Source organism: Podarcis cretensis, assembly GCF_951804945.1.
Source record: "Podarcis cretensis genome assembly, chromosome: 1".
Taxonomy (NCBI): domain Eukaryota; kingdom Metazoa; phylum Chordata; class Lepidosauria; order Squamata; family Lacertidae; genus Podarcis; species Podarcis cretensis.
The window spans coordinates 128,783,713-128,803,441 of NC_137170.1; the positions used below are offsets into that span (position 1 = coordinate 128,783,713).

The window sequence follows — 19,729 nt, forward strand, 5'->3', positions numbered from 1 at the left end:
GCAGCACCTTCAGGTCATGTGGGTATCCCTTGCTGATTCTAGTATCCATCCGGTCAGGACCAGACCCGGAGGCAGGGATAGTCCTCAGACAACGACTAAACCTGCCTCCTCTGTAATGACATGGTCTGGTCTTAGCGTAACTCCTCCTCCTACCCGTGATCACTGAGATCGGTTGTCCCAGTGCATCCCCCCCTGTGGAACATGCCCCAGCCATTTTGTGGGCTGGGGCCCACTCCCCGGCAGCCCTGAACCCTCCCCCTAAGAACAAAATAACACCTTAAACAAACAAAACCAATAAAACAATACAAACAAAAAATGTAAAAATTACAAAACATCAAAATAATAATTAAAAAATAATAATCCCCAAACCCAACCAAACATCCATCCCACCCCCACCCCCCACATATAAAAAAAATTAAAAAAACATTTTAAAAACACTCTGCCCCTCCGGCAGTAACAACAACTGTCCTAGTGAGGCCTGTCAGGCCCCGCCCCAGACCAGGTGGTAAGTGGCAGGAAGGAGCAGGGCCCTCAGGCACTCAGGGGAGTCCTCCTGGGCAGCAGGCAGCAAGCAGCAAGCAGTCCTTGTGAGGCTTCAGGCCCCGCCCCAGGCCAGATGGTAAGTGGCAAGAGCAGGGCCCTCAAGCACTCACTCAGGGGAGTCCTCCTGGGCAGCAGGCAGCAAGCAGCATGCAGACCTTATGAGGCTTCAGGCCCCGCCCCAGGCCAGATGGTAAGTGGCAAAGGCAGGGCCCTCAAGCACTCACTCAGGGGAGTCCTCCTGGGCAGCAGGCAGCAAGCAGCATGCAGTCCTTATGAGGCTTCAGGCCCCGCCCCAGGCCAGATGGTAAGTGGCAAAGGCAGGGCCCTCAAGCACTCACTCAGGGGAGTCCTCCTGGGCAGCAGGCAGCAAGCAGCAAGCAGTCCTTGTGAGGCTTCAGGCCCCGCCCCAGGCCAGATGGTAAGTGGCAAGAGCAGGGCCCTCAAGCACTCACTCAGGGGAGTCCTCCTGGGCAGCAGGCAGCAAGCAGCATGCAGACCTTATGAGGCTTCAGGCCCCGCCCCAGGCCAGATGGTAAGTGGCAAAGGCAGGGCCCTCAAGCACTCACTCAGGGGAGTCCTCCTGGGCAGCAGGCAGCAAGCAGCATGCAGTCCTTATGAGGCTTCAGGCCCCGCCCCAGGCCAGATGGTAAGTGGCAAAGGCAGGGCCCTCAAGCACTCACTCAGGGGAGTCCTCCTGGGCAGCAGGCAGCAAGCAGCAAGCAGTCCTTGTGAGGCTTCAGGCCCCGCCCCAGGCCAGATGGTAAGTGGCAAGAGCAGGGCCCTCAAGCACTCACTCAGGGGAGTCCTCCTGGGCAGCAGGCAGCAAGCAGCATGCAGACCTTATGAGGCTTCAGGCCCCGCCCCAGGCCAGATGGTAAGTGGCAAAGGCAGGGCCCTCAAGCACTCACTCAGGGGAGTCCTCCTGGGCAGCAGGCAGCAAGCAGCAAGCAGTCCTTGTGAGGCTTCAGGCCCCGCCCCAGGCCAGATGGTAAGTGGCAAGAGCAGGGCCCTCAAGCACTCACTCAGGGGAGTCCTCCTGGGCAGCAGGCAGCAAGCAGCATGCAGACCTTATGAGGCTTCAGGCCCCGCCCCAGGCCAGATGGTAAGTGGCAAGAGCAGGGCCCTCAAGCACTCACTCAGGGGAGTCCTCCTGGGCAGCCTTCTCCTCCTAGACAACTTTTTCAGTCCATGCAAGAGAGGTTCTGTTGTAAGTTCCGAGGACTAGTCCGACTGTGGTCTCATTGACTTTCCACTTCAAATAAATCTCCTAATTCAGCTGTTACCCCTAGGTACCAAGAAGAAAGCTACAGAAAAATTGGCTCAGCTATGCAGGCTGCAACATATCCATGTCATTAACAGAGTGGACTATTCCCACAATCCCACACAAATTGGCCCATGAGCTGAATGAACAGCCCGCCAAGAAACCCAACCCAGTTCTGCTGTGGTATAACTAGTTCTGAAGCAGTAAGAAAGCTGAGTTCTGGTTTGCATGTGGTTCCCACATAGCTGTACAGTGGTGCCTCGCAAGACGAAATTAATCCGTTCCGTGAGGCTCTTCGTATAGCGGTTTTTTCATCTTGCGAAGCAAGCCCATTGACGGCTTAGCAGATTAGCGCTATTAGCGGTTTAGCGGCTTTTAGCGGATCAGCTGATACGCGGCTTATCAGCGGATCAGCTGATAAGCGGCTTAGCGGCTTAGAAAAGGGGGGGGAGGGGAAAAAACCTGCAGGAACTCGCAAGACATTTTCGTCTTGCGAAGCAAGCCCATAGGGAAATTCGTTTTGCGAAGTGCCTCCAAAACGGAAAACCCTTTCGTCTAGCGGGTTTTCCGTCTTGCGAGGCGTTCGTCTTGCGGGGCACCACTGTATTTCCTTTATTTAAAGAAAATGCTCATTTGACAGTAACACAAAGCTGAAGAGAACAGAGTAGTCTGCTCATGTTAATATTCTGTGAACATATATAACACCTAGGACCACAGATCATACAGGTCTTGCACTCAATTCTTGTAATCTCCGCATAGGAATGGGAACGTGAAGTGCTTAATATTGCTGCTTTTATCTTTCAGAGAGTTGCACTGATATATGGCTTAGGTTGCAATCAAATATGCATTTAGCCAATAGTAAACTCAATGGTGCTTACTCCTGAGTAGGCATGTATATAAGATTGCATTATTTTCCTCCATCCCCTTCAACCAATGTATAATAATATATACTATCAGTCTCAGTTCAGTGCCATGTAACTTTATATAGAAGTTTTGCGTTTTGTTGCATGAAGATTAGTCTCATGTAATAGATGCCGCTTCACATTTGGGAAATATTATGACAGAGCCCTAACTCAGAGATTATATTAAATTAATCTAATCTAAGTAACTAGACTGAATTAATAAAAACTCTATGAAGAGAACACAATTAGTCCAAAAATTAAATAAAGCTTTCCGAAGCTGATTATTTTAGGAGCAGTTATTTAATTTCAAAGGTTTTTTCCCAAAGAACAGTCAAAATATTGGCCCAGATATAGAGGCAACACAATTGATATTTCAGACTCTTTTTTGAGACTTGGGTTACATGGAACAATCTCACCACTTTTAAAAGAATCACACTGGTTTCCCATGCATTTCTGGGCACAATAAAAAATGTTGGTATTTGACTATAAAGCTGTACACAGTTTGAAACCAGGGCACCTCAAGGATCCCCTTTTCCAATATGACCCCACCCATTATGCAAGGTACCACTACCTGTGAAGGTTATCCAGGCAATGACAGTAAAGCAAGCCTTCTCCATAGTGGCACCCCATCTTTGGAAGGCTCCATATTGTTCCATACACCCATTTCCTACTCCTGAGTTCATGCAAATATAAATTATATTATTCAACCTGGTTTTGAAAATTCGTAATGTATCTTTCTTTTATTGGTTGCCATTTTAGAATTTGAGGTTTGGCCGATTGATTTTATCTCTTTTAAATTGTAAGCTCCAAGTTTAAATGCCTTGTTGCATTTTTTAATGCCTTCCTGGTGTTTTATTTTGCAGTAGTTTATTGGATGGTTTTGGCTGAAATCCTAATCCAATAATAATAATAATAATAATAATAATAAATTTTATTTATATCCCAACCGCCCCAGCCGAAGCCGGGCTCAGGGCAGCTAACAACAATAAAATAATACAACATTCTAAAATCATTTCATTAAAATTAATTCAACTCAAATTGACGGCAACCATTAGGCTAAAGTTCTGTGAAGATTGCCAAAGGAGGGAGTCAGGCTGTGCCCTGACCAAAGGCCTGGTGGAACAGCTCTGTCTTGCAGGCCCTGCGTAAAGATGTAGTAATATTGATGCTAGAGAAGAAGAGGAGGAGTTTGGATTTGATATCCCACTTTATCACTACCCTAAGGAGTCTCAAAGCGGCTAACATTCTCCTTTCCCTTCCTTTCCCACAACAAACACTCTGTAAGGTAAGTGGGGCTGAGAGACTTCAGAGAAGTGTGAGTAGCCCAAGGTCACCCAGCAGCTGCATGTGGAGGAGCGGAGACGCGAACCCGGTTCACCAGATTACGAGTCCACCGCTCTTAACCACTACACCACACTGGCTCTCAGAGACAGTGGAGGAAGGGTAGAAAGCAGCACAGTTGCCTCCTTACCAGCCTCCACTGGTGGGGGGGGTGCAGTCCACTGAGGTGAAAGTCTAACCTCTACACAAGTGGGCGGCAAGCTACTGTTGGTAGTTCTCCCACCAACAATAACCTACGCAAAGCCCTATAATTGGTTATTTGGGGACAGGGTGCCAGAGGCTTTGGATCTGTAGGCTCTGAAGCCTTGTGGATCCCCACAAGGGCTTCAGCTGTGCCCATCCTGGAGCTGGCACCACAAAAATTGGCATAAAACCATCCCCTCTAAGTTCTGCTCTACTGGCAGCAAGAGGACAGGGATTTGGATGCAGTGATGACTCCACTGCTATGATTGTCACTGGCCCCAGTTAGGATTAAAGGGTAAAGGGACCCCTGACCATTAGGTCCAGTCGTGACCGACTCTGGGGTTGCGGCGCTCATCTCGCTTTACTGGCCGAGGGAGCCGGTGTACAACTTCTGAGTCATGTGGCCAGCATGACTAAGCCGCTTCTGGCAAACCAGAGCAGCGCACGGAAATGCCGTTTACCTTCCCGCCGGAGCGGTACCTATTTATCTACTTGCACTTTGACATGCTTTTGAACTGCTAGGTTGGCAGGAGCAGGGACCGAGCAATGGGAGCTCACCCCGTCACGGGGATTCGAACCGCCGACCTTCTGATCGGCAAGTCCTAGGCTCTGTGGTTTAACCCACAGCACCACCCGCATCCCAGTTAGGATTACTCTGTTACTATTTACTTTTACTATTTTTAAGCCACCTCAAAAACATTCTTTTTTTCAAAATGGCAGGGTAATATATATATATTTATTTAATTAATTAATGAAGCAAAAAATATTGTTAAAATGTGCATTTAATTTAAACTAAAAACATTTTAATGGTTCCATGTAGCAATTGATATGCACTTTTGGTCAGGACCTATGTAAGAACATAAGAAGGGGCCTGCTAGATCAAGTCAATGACCCACCTACTGAAGCTCCCAGTTCTCACAATAGTCCACCAGATGCCTGTGGGAAGCACGCAAGCATTTGAAGTACAAATGGTAAATTTCATTAAAATGTATCATTGAAATCTATCTTTTTCTAAATAATGGTTGAAAATTGCTCGTAAACTAAGAGATGGTTATGGATGCCCCTGGGGGATGGACTGTGGAAAGGAAAATGTTAAGCTCTAGTATAAAGAGGGAGATCTTTGCTCTAACTCACATATGGATCTGGTCTGCATCTAGCTTAAACAGAGAACACCAAAATTTCAACTCTGGGAGGGGCAAGATTCAGTGACAGAGAAACAAGGTATCTGAAGAAGTGTGCATGCACACGAAAGCTCATACCAAGAACTAACTTAGTTGGTCTTTAAGGTGCTACTGGAAGGATTTTTTTTTGTTTTGACTATGGCAGACCAACACGGCTACCTATCTGTAAGAGAAACAAGCAGAATCTGTCTGGTTAATTGTAATAAGCAATATTCCAAATTGAATTGGCTGCCATTCAAAAAAAGTACTTCTTTAAAATGCATTTCTTCTCTGCAAACTACAACTTCATGACATATAAATTAAACATACATACATACACCGACAGTACCCTCCAAGGAGCCAAGGTAATCACTTCTAACAGTAAGGCATATGTTGAAGAAAAATACTAAAGGAGGAGACTTCATTGCTCCAAAATCCCGAAGGACTTCCCCCCCCCCCCCTTTTGCTCGTATGCATCTGAACTCAGATGTTAATACAATCAATCCTAGGCATGTTATTTGAAATCATGACCATTTAGTTGATGAGAAATGTCCCCATGCAATGGAGAATGGATGAGATGGGCAATGCATCCATCAACAACATACTTGGAGTGATAACAAAAGCAGGGGGAGAAGAATTCTGGAGATATGAATGAGCAGCCATTCTATCTGGCTATAGCAGAGGGAGAGATGGGACTGCAGAGCCTCTCCATCAGCTGTGCTGAGAGACCAGGATCTTTTTGCTCCTCTTCTCTTGAACTCTTTTCATTCCAGCTGGTCCTTACAAGACCTACATTTAAGAACTAGTGTCTCAGTTTGCTTTTTCCTCCTCCCTCCCATCATTCATATAGCCCAGTACTGACGAAGTCAACTATTTGAGCTTTATAAAGAAAGCACTGTTTGGCTTCTCTTCAGTCATTCACAAAAATCCTGCAAACCCAATTGCGAAGCTACTCCTTATCTACAATGGAGTTTCAGGGTGAAAGAAGTTACATATTGCATTTGTTCTTGCAACAAGTTCTTCACACTTACCTTCAGTCACTCCCTGCAGAAAGAATTAGCATAAAAACCAAAAAGACCACCCTAAAACTTGTATCCTAAAAATGTATCATAAGCAAAATAAATGTGATTCTATAAACCACTATACCTGCCTTGGTGATGCTTTGCACTGCTTATCCAGAAGCAATCATGTGGTCCCATTTTAAGGTTTGTGGAATATTTTATGCTGCTGTTTAGAATGCATGAATAAATACTCCATTCTTCATATGAGAGTTACAGAGGTGGTCTCCCTCAAATTTTAGAAATCCAGGCATTGCAGTGTACTGACATCATATGGCATCACAAAGTCACATGACTTTTAAAGTGCATAGTGACTTTTCCCTCTATAATCATCTTGTTAAGAAATTAAACAAAGTGAATCAAAGCTGCCTATTTATGAACCATTTGAAAGTCTTCTGCTAAATACTTGCATTTTTTAAATGTCCGAGATACTACTCTACTTGTTTTGCTGAACATGGGCCTTTAGACCCACACAATAATTCAGTTTTCTGGGGATTGAGAGGGGTGGGGAGTCTGTACAAAAGGACAATCACAAGTCTACTTTACACACCACACTTATAAGTGTGCACCTAAAGAATACAAAGCTGAAAACAGAAAGCATGTTTTAATAAGCTGTGTTCTATAGATACATGTCAATAAATCAGGAGCCAAATAATCACATCCATAGCCCCATCACTAACCGAACCACCACATCCATAGTCCCATCACTAATACAGAACTGGGCAAAAGCCATGGGTGGAGCATGCTCCTATTTCAAGCCTAGTGCTATCTAGTGATGGCAGTGGGGCCTGCTGAGCATCCAGTGGACCCTGAACTGGCTCAGACTCTCCCCCAGAACACCCCATTTAGGGGCTTTCCACAGGCTGATTGCCACCCAATCCAACACACAGGGGTTTGGATTGCAGGGTTGGGGCTCACCCACACTTCTACTTATCCCATGCCTAGAAAGTGCTGGTCTGAGTGGTTTTCCACTTGACCCGTGCTTGCTAGGGACAATCCGGGTGGTTTCCCCCCTGCCCCGCTCTGTTCCCAGGGAAAACTTGCTCTTTAGCTCTAAATTAGAACAAATTTTGTTACGGCATAAACTTTTGTGGACTAGAGTCCATTTTGCCAGATGTATGGTTTTTTTAACCAGAATCTCAAAATGCATCACAAACAATATTTTTCAATGCCATTCTTATTGTAACAACATTACAGGTTACTGTCAAATTACCTATTTATTTATAAGGATGAAACACTAAATGCATGTGACTTGCATGCGGGGGGGGGGGCGGTTGAATTGCAACTGCTTGCTAAAACAACAATTTTATTTTCACTAAACAGTGTATAGATTAATAATTTATTTCAAGCCTTAAAAAAAATAAGTAATAGTAAAAATGTAAGATTGTCTCTATTACTCAGTTTGCGACTTGGCAAGCCCTCTTTGCCCAGAAGTTGATCTCTGCCAGATAATGTTAAAAATAAACATTTTCCTTCACCATTTCTCTTACAAGTATTTCACAGAATTCACACAGGGTGCTGAAAAGCTACAGATTTGGAAAGACAACACCCTGTTAACGGCTGTTGGGATGAACAACATATTTACCATGGTTCCAGATAGGTAGCCGTGTTGGTCTGCCATAGTCAAAACAAAATAAAAAAATTCCTTCCAGTAGCACCTTAAAGACCAACTAAGTTAGTTCTTGGTATGAGCTTTCATGTGCATGCACACTTCTTCAGATACACTGAAACAGAAGTCACCAGACCCTTCTATATAGTGAGAAGGTGGGGAGGGGTATTACTCAGAAGGGTGGTGGGATTGGGTGATTGGCAGATAGCTGTGATGAGCCTGTTGATGACTCTTAATGACTGCAATAGGTCTTACAGGAAAAAGCAAGGGGTGAGAAGGTGAAAAATGGCTTTGTCATGTATAATGAGATAAGAATCCAATGTCTTTGTTCAGACCATGGGTTTCCATTGGGAATGTAAGTAGGAAGTATCTACTACTTAGTCCACTAATGATTTTTGTCTGGAGCTGAAGGAGAACTCCGCCAACCATGCTTATGCAATAAATATATTCCGAAAACAAAATATGCAAAGGGGGGGTGGGGGAGACAAAACTAAGAGACATGAATGGCACACACATTCTCTTTCAAACTCATGCGTACAAAGGGGGAAAAAATGGTTAGAGATAACTGACCAAAAGTATTGTGATAGAGTGAATAGTAGTTGTCATTAGCCTTTGTGCACTGCTTTCTGTGACTGTGTGCAGGAGTAATGCTGCAAGCCTTTGGAAAACAGCTATGCCCAGATACCAGAGTTAACACACACTATCACTTAAAATTATAGCACACATACAAAACTTCAGAGCTTAAAATTATATAGCAGCATGCTGGCCCTGGCCAAACCACTATGTTAAAACTTCTCTGAACTCATTTGAGTAATAATAATGTACAATTAACATGAAAATATAATGAGCAGAAAATATGGTAGCTGAACAGTATTAAGACATTATTTTCCCCAGTGCGAGACCAACCTTTTTCCATACTATCAAGTGTACAAAGATACTTAAAGTAGTAAGCCTTAAGTTTATCTTAAAATTCTAAGCCATCCAACTATTTTTAAGCAATCTGTCAGGGAAATGCCTTTTAAATATGCATGTATTTAATATACTAATCTGGTGTTCAGCACATAATCAAAGTTACTTCAACAATAATTTATTTTAACATTACAAACTGATTTTATAATAAAGAAAAAGTCACAACTTAAAATTTTCTCCTCTGCGCCAACAAATACATAGATGTCAAGTATAATCTTGCGGTAAAATAGATACAAGGACACCTGCAACATTCAATGATGCTGAATGGGAATTTATGAGATTGTTTATAAATGGCTGTATGATTTTTCCTGAAATGATTTTCTATCTTTGTTTGACCACCAACAACTCTGGTTGTGCTGGAAAACAGAAGTGGATGTATGTGCTATTGAAGAGTGACTGAGTGTTTTTAAACCACTACTTGACTAGACAGGATGTTAATAAAGGTGACTCTTCAATCAGTGTTCACTTGACACTAAAATGAAAACAGTATAAACAAAAATAAAGGGATTTAACAACAGTACCCTTGTTGAACTGGAGGGGAGGGATTCCTGCTCTATCAACTGCTTGCATTACATGGTTAACACTTGGGATATAATTTCCAGAGAGCAAAGTTTATTATGGCAAGAGCTTTCATAGACTAGACTTCATTTGCATCTGATGAAGTGAATTCTAACAAAGTTATGTCATAGGCTTTCATGGATTAGTCTTTCAGATGCCACTTGAGATACAATTTCTTTATCCAGGCTCCGGTCGTAGTGTTATTGTGTAAATAAAAATGACTGCAGTATGCTGAAGCACTCACACATTTTTTCCCAGACTCATTCTCCATCTCTCAGATTCTCTTTACTGTACATGAACAATTATCCAAAGACATTGAGCTCTTTGCTATCGCAAAATCGGGGCGGGGTGGGGTAGCTGTGGCTCTCCAGCTGTTGTCGAACTCCAACGGCCCCAGACAGCATGGTCAATTATCAGGTACTGTATATAGAAGCTGTAGTCCAAGAACATCTGGAGGGACACAGGCTCCCCATTCCTGGGCTGGATTGTAAGAAACTCTGGTTCCAAAGCCAGATCAGGGCATTTTTTCCAAGCAGATATAACAGGATGAAAAGGAAAATTGTGTGAAGTTTAACCCTTCTCCGTAACACTGGGAGGAAGGAGAATATAACAAAGACATACAAAATAATCTAAGAAATAAAATATACAAATGTAGCCCCATGAAAACATTTCATGGTTTATTTTGCTCCTTTCTTCTTATATTATTACATTACAGCCTATCTCTCTTCCCCCTCCCTATTAAAATGGGGTAAACGGATGAAAAATCTGGTATATCAAAATACAATGTTTCCTTCTGTTTCTTAATTTTAATTTTAAAATATTGCCTTTCTATTTATAAATGTGAATGCATAAAAAACCCCATAGTTAGGGGAAAGTGTGCCAGGGCATAAAGAAGACGCATTAATCCCCTTTCAGCTTCCTTCTTTACCCCACACCTTACTCCAGTCCAACGAAGGAGATCTGCATTGGAAATGGACATCCAAGTGTTGATCTCTTTAGCTGGATCAGGAACAGGCTAAAACGGGATGCAAATTAAATATGCATCCAAGCAGAGATGTCTATCCATTGAAAATACTGAAATGTGATTAGAGAGCATCTGCACTCAAATGCACATTGGGGTGTGTATCCAATTTACGTCCTCTCACTTCTGATCCACCCATGTCCTTGAAAGCCTGATTCTACATGCAGAGCTTCATGGACCAGAGTACACAGCTCCATGGACAACCACTGCAGCCCCTCTTCTCAGGGGAGAAGCAGGGGGTTTATTATGTATTCAGTGTGTACCCTGCAAGACGTTCTCAACAGCTGTATGTACTACTTGCATATACAGGGTGAGTCTCTATGTGTATTCTGTATCCACAGGGCCTCTTTTAAAGGACTCACCATGTATAACCTTTGTATGTGACAGCCTGCATGAAAGGAGATAATGATAATTCCTATTCAGATGTGTCTTCCATCCAGGAATTTCATAATATGTGAAGCAGACTTCCCTACAGAGATAGACGCAATTGCTTGGGATAGCAAAAACTCTTCACTGAGTCACTTAAATCCGCATTTAATTTCTACCTAGATAGAAACATCAGACACCTGACCTTAAACATTCCCATTAGTACTGTCTGAATAGCTATATTATCCTTTACCTGCAGGCAAGTAGAACAAAAATCAGGACACCCCTCCAAGAGGTGAAGGTGCCAGTCTCACTCACACTGCCAAGCCCACCACAACTACCCACCTAACTATTGGATCCTCTCCCCTGCACCATTCAAATGCTGTCTATTGAGACATCTAAACTGTGTCAATGGAGACATTTCCTGTCAGTGGTGATAGCTCAGAGGCAATGTAGGAATATAGGAAAAGCCTTATACTGCGTCAGACCATTGGTCCATCTCATTCAATACTGTCTACCTTGACACGGGTGGTGCTGTGGGTTAAACCACAGAGCCTAGGACTTGCTGATCAGAAGGTTGGCGGTTCGAATCCCTGCGACGGGGTGAGCTCCCGTTGATTGGTCCCTGCTCCTACCAACCTAGCAGTTCGAAAGCATGTCAAAGTGCAAGTAGATAAATAGGTACCACTCCGGTGGGAAGGTAAACGGCATTTCCGTGCGCTGCTCTGGTTTGCCAGAAGCGGCTTAGTCATGCTGGCCACATGACCCAGAAGCTGTACGCTGACTCCCTCGGCCAATAAAGAGAGATGAGCACCGCAGCCCCAGAGTCGGCCACGACTGGACCTAATGGTCAGGGGTCCCTTTACCTTTACCTTTACCTTGACTGGCAGGGGCTCTCCAGAATTTCAGACTAAAGTCTTGCCCACCCCCATCTAGAGACGCCAAGGACTGACACAAACATGAACTCAGTTATTGAGAACCTTTTCCCAATACACTCATAAATACCAGATATTGGTGAAAATCAACATGGGAATATTGCTGACCTCATGTTCTGCTTGTAAACTTCCCAGAGAGATGTTTGGCACCAGCCAACCAGAAACTGCCTTCTGGGAAAGACTGAGACAAGCAGTTTGCCTATGACCGCAAACCAAGTATCAAAACTGAAATATCTTCCCTTCTTAACCCAGCAGCTCAATCATATCACCTGAGTTTCTATTCTCTCAACTCCACACCTCATTCAAAAAAAGGTACTGAAATTTTGAAAGGCATTTGTCCATGGAAAAAATAGCATACAGTCCATTTACAGATAGATGGTGAGTTGGAAAGTCAGCTTATATGGTAAGCAAATGCTGCAGAAACTCACAGCAGCTGACCGTATAGATGCTTCACAGAGGATGGCTAGAAGTAAAATGTTTTTAAAAGTGTGATGTGGTGGCAACTACTAACATTAGGCCCCAGAATAAAATGTAGCATTTTGCCTTACCTCCAAGTATTTTTTCTAAGTCACTCCAATGTGCGTAGAAGCATCTGGATTAACACAGAGCAGTCTCTGGACCATGACAGGTACAAAAATATGCAAGCCAAGAAAATAAATGTTTAACCTGTTAGCCTAGCTACTGTTTCCTAAGGATGAAACAGGCAGTAGCCTATTTGAGTCAATCTCTCTTCCTCCACATGAGTTTCTATATACCTCCCCTAGTGAAATGCTCAGCAAGTGTGTGGGTCAGTGAATGAAGCTGCATGCCTCCATAAAGCACCCTTTCCTGGGATCTCCTTCCCTTTGTAGATGCCAAGAATGATGCCTTGGCTGCTTAATTCAGAATGTTCCACATGTTAGCTCACAACATGTTAAGCAACTGTGTTAACCAAGATGGATAGTGCTGTCAAAGAGGAAGCTGGTTCAGCATGACAGAAGCAGTGGGATATAGTGACCTTTATATTCAAAAAGAAATGTCCTTAAAATGGCATGAAGTGGTTCTTTTAAAACACTTTTCTTGCTTTTTTATGTTTGGTAACTGAGTGCAACATTGCTAGACTATTACTACACATACGCTTTATTTCCAGTTAGACCCTTAAGCTCGCTCATAAAGCTGGTGATGATTCATATTCTTTATCACACTGCTTTGATTTTTTAAAATCATTCAAAATTCTGTTTTATTAGTAGTCCATGTTCCAGGATACCTAGATTTTATTGACAACTGAAACTCTTAAAGAATATATCCAAATTTGTCAGGTGCATTTTTATAGTAAATAATGAAAATACTGGTTTGTGCCCCAAAACTATTTAAAAACCACTTGTGGTCCAATTCTAACCAGCTTTGCTAAGCAAGAATGCCTACTGAATTAAGTGAAATTAATTTGCAAGTAAACATGCTTAGAATCACAGCCTTAAATTAGTATAACTGTGCAAACCATCCAAATTATTTATCAAAAAAAAAGCAAAGACCAATGATTTTTCTTGACTCAAGAAGTATCATTCCACACCTTTATAAAGAATCTACTAAAATGCAGAGATAAATAATTTCAGCAACTTCCTCTTTTTAGGGTGGGGTGATGCTGGTGATGCTTCAACATTTCAGCTGCAATCCTAAAAAGTAGAGTAAGTCCCGTTGGACAAAATGGGACTTACTGCTAAATTTACATGTAAAGGATTGTACTGTTAAACGATTAATCGTTTAGATTAACTGAATAAACAGTACCTATGGTCTACAAAAAAGGTACTGTGAATAAATTGGGTAGCAGACTTTTAAAATATATATTAAAGTACTTCTAAAGCTACATATTAAAATAAACATTCTCTCTTTTCTCACTCATGGAAGGCAATGTCTTTTCTAATAGGATGCCAGCTATAATACACATATACATCTATACATCATTTAAATACTAAGTATGCTTCTTGTCATTGTTTTCACTCATTCAATTTATGTAAATTTAATCATTTAATCAGTAATCAACCAAAGCTCATGTGAACAACCGAGATTTCTTTAACTGGGTGACAGATGAGAGAGAGAGAGAGAGAGAGAGAGAGAGAGAGAAAGAAAGAAAGAAAGAAAGAAAGAAAGAAAGAAAGAAGACATTAAAATTGTAAGGGAATGTTCAGCTTCTCTCCAGGTAAACGCATATGCTGAAAACAAAAGCTGCATAACACATAAGGTTTAAAACATTCATCTGTTACAACAATTAATATATTCAGTTCTGGACTGTAAGTTTAAAAGTTTGGCTTTTTTTAAAATCATTTTTTCCTTCATAGAAAGGTCTCTCAAATCTAGTATTTTTATAATCTAAATCTAACCAGACAACTGAAGTAGATTTCCTTAATTTGTCTCACTAATTGTTAGGAAACAATTAGCTATAAAATTTCTATTGGAGGAAGAAATTATTGTTGTTGTAAAGTCTTTATATTTATCAGGAACATCTGCTAATGGCTTGGTCTGCATATCATATAAAGCCAAACTTTGGCTTAGCGTGCATGTGTGGGCTCCTGACAGTGACTTTACTCATTCCAGTCCTTTTTGCTGCCACCCCCAGCTAAGCCAAGATTTGGCTTAGCCTGGACCCATGGTGATGCCCTCTCCAAACTAACCACATGTTGTACCCAAGAACAAACGTTGGTTAACAGCTCATGATTAGATTGCAGGGAGCTTAACCATGAGCCTGGGTTAGGATGACAAACTAAGCCAAATGCTGGCATAGCTGAGCTTCGCACAGCAGCAAAAAGGAGCAAAGTGGCTTTTGTTCAATGGGATTTCCTCCATGTAATGTAAGCAGGTTTAAGGTTTACTATTAGCTTCCTTATTTGCCTTTAGAATACATCCTGAGACTATGGAAGAACTTACTGCATGGTAGTGACGAAACAATCAAATACTTTTATGCAGTACCTTGTGCCTGAGCAGCAGAGCTGTGAGAATATCCGAGAGCCAGGAGTGCTGTCTCCACCAGCTGACTAAAAAGCACATCTTTGCGAACCAGAACAAACTCTGCATGTTCTTCTCGATTATCATATTCGAGAGAAGTGTCCAGCTGCTCCACCACACAAAAGACAGGAATCATCAAACCTGGAGGGGAAAAGATGGTTGAATCCACAATTAGAGACCATAGCTATTGGATCAGACCAAAGCTCCGGGTAATCCAGGATCCTAGATGCCTTTGGGAGGCCTACAAGCAAGTCCTAAAGGAACAGCCCTCCCTTGCTGTACACCCAGAAGCACCGAGGTTTCAGAAGTGCACTGCCTCTTAAGAGTGGGATTTCCACTTAGCTAGCAGACCTAATATCTATGGATTTGTCTAACCATTTAAAAAAGCAATCTAAGCTAGTGTTCATCACCAAATTGAAATAGTCTTATCCCACCTCTCAGTCAAGGACTCCCAAGGCAGCTAAAAACGTTTTTATACATATCTATTAAAATTATTGGGACGCAGGTGGTGCTGTGGGTAAAAGCCTCAGCGCCTAGGGCTTGCCGATCGAAAGGTCGGCGGTTCGAATCCCTGCGGCGGGGTGCGCTCCCGTCGTTCGGTCCCAGCGCCTGCCAACCTAGCAGTTCGAAAGCACCCCTGGGCGCAAGTAGATAAATAGGGACCGCTTACTAGCGGGAAGGTAAACGGCGTTTCCGTGTGCGGCTCTGGCTCTGGCTCTGGCTCTGGCTCTGGCTCTGGCTCTGGCCAGAGCAGCGATGTCACGCTGGCCACGTGACCCGGAAGTGTCTCCGGACAGCGCTGGCCCCTGGCCTCTTAAGTGAGATGGGCGCACAACCCCAGAGTCTGTCAAGACTGGCCCGTACGGGCAGGGGTACCTTTACCTTTACCTTTACCTATTAAAATTATACAAAAGCAGAACAATAAACAAGAAATCAGTTCAAACAGCCATAAGATCAAATTCCATTAAAATCTAGAAAGAATAGAAATGTTTTAAAGTGTTGGTTAGAAACAGCTAGGGTGGGCACTTGACAAACCAATAGGGGCGGGAAGCTCCAAAGATACAAAGGTACAACAACTGAGAAGACTACATTGCCACCTTCAAAAAGAGACACTCTGAGGAGCACCTTCCAAGAGGGTCTGAACAGTCAAGTAGGCTTAAAGGGAACCAGGTGGTTTTTCAAGTACACAAGGCCAAGCTTATAGGAATCACCACCACAGAATAACTGTGAACTACATGAAATAGTTCTTTTTCTCTCTTTGCTAACAAAGCACACACAAAAATCCTTCAACATTTATTAAAGATTAATAAATAGATTATGAAAAGGTCTTCAGAAGGAGATTATGTCATTGAGTTGTTTCAAATAAATCATCAAGCACATTATAATCATTATCACTTTGCTCTAACCACTAACTTCCTAGGTCCAGTTTACCATAAATCAAGTATATTATTCATCATGTCTATAGTTTTTAATTGTGTAAAAGTGCTTTTCAATCCTGAAAAACTCATCTTCAGAACAATCCAATTATATACACCACTAATTTTCCTATTTTACATATAGGGAATTAAAACTGAATTAGCTAAAAATACCCACAAAATATATTCCTGAAACAGGACATGAGCTCAGGCTTTCCAATGCCTTAAGACAGGAATTAGCAACTGGTACCCAGGGCCAGTCAGAACTTGTGTGACCCCAGGGCATCTGTGTCTGGCAGCAGCTACAGCAAACAGATATTTTAAAATTCCCCACATTAACTCCAATAAAGCACTTGTAGGGAATTTAAATGGCTGTCTATTCTTGCTGTCACCAAGTAACTACACAGCCAGGAGCTCGCCAGGATCAGAAGGGACCCACCAGCAGTGACGTAGCGTGGGTTGTCAGCACCCGGGGCAAGGCAAGTAATTTGCGCCCCCTAACCCTGGATTTGCGCCCCCTAACCCTATCCCTAACCCTAACCCCCAGATGTTGCGCCCGGTGCGGCCGGCCCCCCCTGCACCCCCCACGCTACGCCACTGCCCACCAGAGGTTATTTTGTTAAGCAATCTCCCAGCCTTGAGCACAGGCCTGCACAACATAAGGTGCACGGCCAACTACAGTCTCCTCTTTGACATTTGCTGCCTCCTAGGGAATTCCAACTACCCATGGTTTGCTGTTCTTTCCCACCTCTTTCTAGAAATATATAAGCTCTCTCAAGCTCATAAAAACCTGGAAATAGAAGAATGTCTGCATCACTATATTTGCATTGCTTCTCCTCTCACTGGATTCAATGGCTCCTCCTGAAGTTGGCACCAGTTTTTTCCAGTTTGTTGCAGTCAACTATGCTGCACAACCCACATGTATCTCATGTACCTTAGAGAGAAGAAGCAGAAATAGTGGAGAACACACAGAACAAGATGACTAGAAAAGGTGTACTGAAAAAAGGGATGGGGAAAGAAAGAAAGCACTCTAGCATGTAAAGAGAGTTGGATAACAGAGCAAATGAAGGGGGGATAGGCAGAAAAAAGGAGGTAAACAGAGAATGGGCTGTACACATAACACAATGGCAGCACAACTTACATGTGCTGGAACAAAATGAAGTGAAGCCTCAGGCTTACACACTTTCCCCGCTCTTCTCATCCTCCCACAGATCTGGGAAAGACTGGGTCAGTGTTTCAATCCACTTTCCCCCCATCTGAGATTGCGGTGGTTTATCACAAACACTGGTCAGTTTCTAAAAAATAAATTTCCAGCCACGCATTATAAAGCTTGGTCAATGGCTCCCTTACTTCTGCTGCATGAAGATATACTGTAGCTTCATGCTAGTAAAATGGCCAGTGAAAAGTATTGAACCATGAGATGGTACCTTCATTTGGAATGGAGATGCTCGCAATGCTGATTTGAGAACCTCACAAGAAGAGCAACTAATTAGGCAATGCTCCTTTGTTCTGTCATTGCAATATATCATATTTGTACTCCCACCTTTAGCCCTATGACATGAGAGGTTGCCTGCTCTCCTAATTCAGTATGAAAATCAGCAGATGAAAGTAGGGAACAACATAATTATTTCTTGCCAGATTAAAATCTATTTCAAAATAAATACGTTTTGCACTCTAACAAGTGTCACTTGTTGTTGTTGTTTAGTCGTTTAGTCGTGTCCGACTCTTCGTGACCCCATGGACCAGAGAACGCCAGGCACTCCTGTCCTCCACTGCCCCCCGCAGCTTGGTCAGACTCATGCTGGTAACCTCGAAAACACTATCCAACCATCTCGTCCTCTGTCGCCCCCTTCTCCTTGTGCCCTCCATCTTTCCCAACATCAGGGTCTTCTCCAGGGAGTCTTCTCTTCTCATGAGGTGGCCAAAGTACTGGAGCCTCAGCTTCACAATCTGTCCTTCCAGTGAGCACTCAGGGCTGATTTCCTTCAGAATGGAGAGGTTTGATCTTCTTGCAGTCCATGGGACTCTCAAGAGCTTGGTTCATTCTAACAGTGCAGTATTACAGCAAGTGAAGCCCATCAAAATTATTAAAAATTGGGATTGTATGATGATGTAGTAAATATTTTTTGTTAGTCCTCCCACATCCAGGGAAAAAGTTTTTAAAAGCAGGGGAAGGAAAAGTAATTTGTCTAGAAAACAAATCTTTTCCTATTATAGTAAAGGTAAATGGACCCCTGACCGTTAGGTCCAGTCACAGATAACTCTGGGGTTGCGGTGCTCATCTCGCTTTACTAGCCTAGGGAGCCAGCGTACAGCTTCCAGGTCATGTGGCCAGCATGACTAAGCCGCTTCTGGTGAACCAGAGCAGCGCATGGAAACGCCATTTACCTTCCTACCGGAGTGGTACCTATTTATCTACTTGCACTTTGCGGTGCTTTCGAACTGCTAGGTTGGCAGGAGCAGGGACCAAGCAATGGGAGCTCACCCCGTCGCGGGGATTCAAACCGCCGACCTTCTGATTGGCAAGCCCTAGGCTCTGTGGTTTAACCCACAGTGCCAACCGCATCCCTTTTCCTATTATAAACAAGGCCAAATTTCACATATGAGGATGTAATCCAGCCAAAGTTAGCTTTTAACAGAGGACAACAGGAAAGAAAGCTAAGCATATCTCTAGCTCTCCCACTAAAATCAACGGAACTTAAATATGCTTAACATTGGCATGATCTTATTGAGTAATTCTATGTAGTTGTGTTCTCCAAGTGTTACTAGTATCAACCCTTTCCCTTTATAATTAATTCAACAAAGCAGATTAGAAGAAACATAGTATCAGTAGAATGTTATCAACATAGTGACTGAACATTGACATTCATCATGCATACAAAAAAAAATTATTAAGCTTTGCAGATTTACTTAGAATAAATCTCACTAAGCTCCGTGAAACTTGCTTCTGAACAAACTTTAAATTCCACTTGCTTTTTCTTTTTGTGTCACAAAACTTTACTGTACCCGATTAAATATAGTTTGTTATATATTTACTATGTTCTAGTCTACATCCCCTTTGTACAAAAAGTGAAAATTACTGGTTACTGCAATATGAGTCTTGGGCTCATGTACTATCTAACCCCTCTCCTCTGGTGCAGTTGTGAGAACATCAAAAGCTTCCATTTCCATTGCTAACAGTTTAACATTATATTCAGAATATGCAGGCCATAAAAATGGAATTCCAAACATTAAATGAGCACTGACTACATTTGCTCAGACTCATCATCAGGATATTACCTTGTACCCAATTACATCTGGGAAAGAGTCTAGAAACTAGATAAAAAGAATTGGTTCTCAGTACAAAGCCTGTCCCAGCTTCCTAATACAGCAGTACTCTAATGGCCACTCAAATGAACTGGATTGTCCAAGCTCTACAGTACTTCAGAT

General features: G+C 42.8%; 1 protein-coding gene across 2 annotated transcripts in view; it reads right to left on the bottom strand.

The window, feature by feature from the left end:
• SATB2 (SATB homeobox 2) overlaps nt 1-19,729 on the bottom strand; it is a 131,818-nt gene that overhangs the window by 87,941 nt on the left and 24,148 nt on the right. For both annotated transcript variants that reach the window (XM_079978304.1, XM_079978303.1), the window contains exon 3: nt 14,850-15,026. In XM_079978304.1, the coding sequence (XP_079834430.1) occupies nt 14,850-15,026 (177 nt within the window). The remainder of the gene's footprint in view (nt 1-14,849; nt 15,027-19,729) is intronic.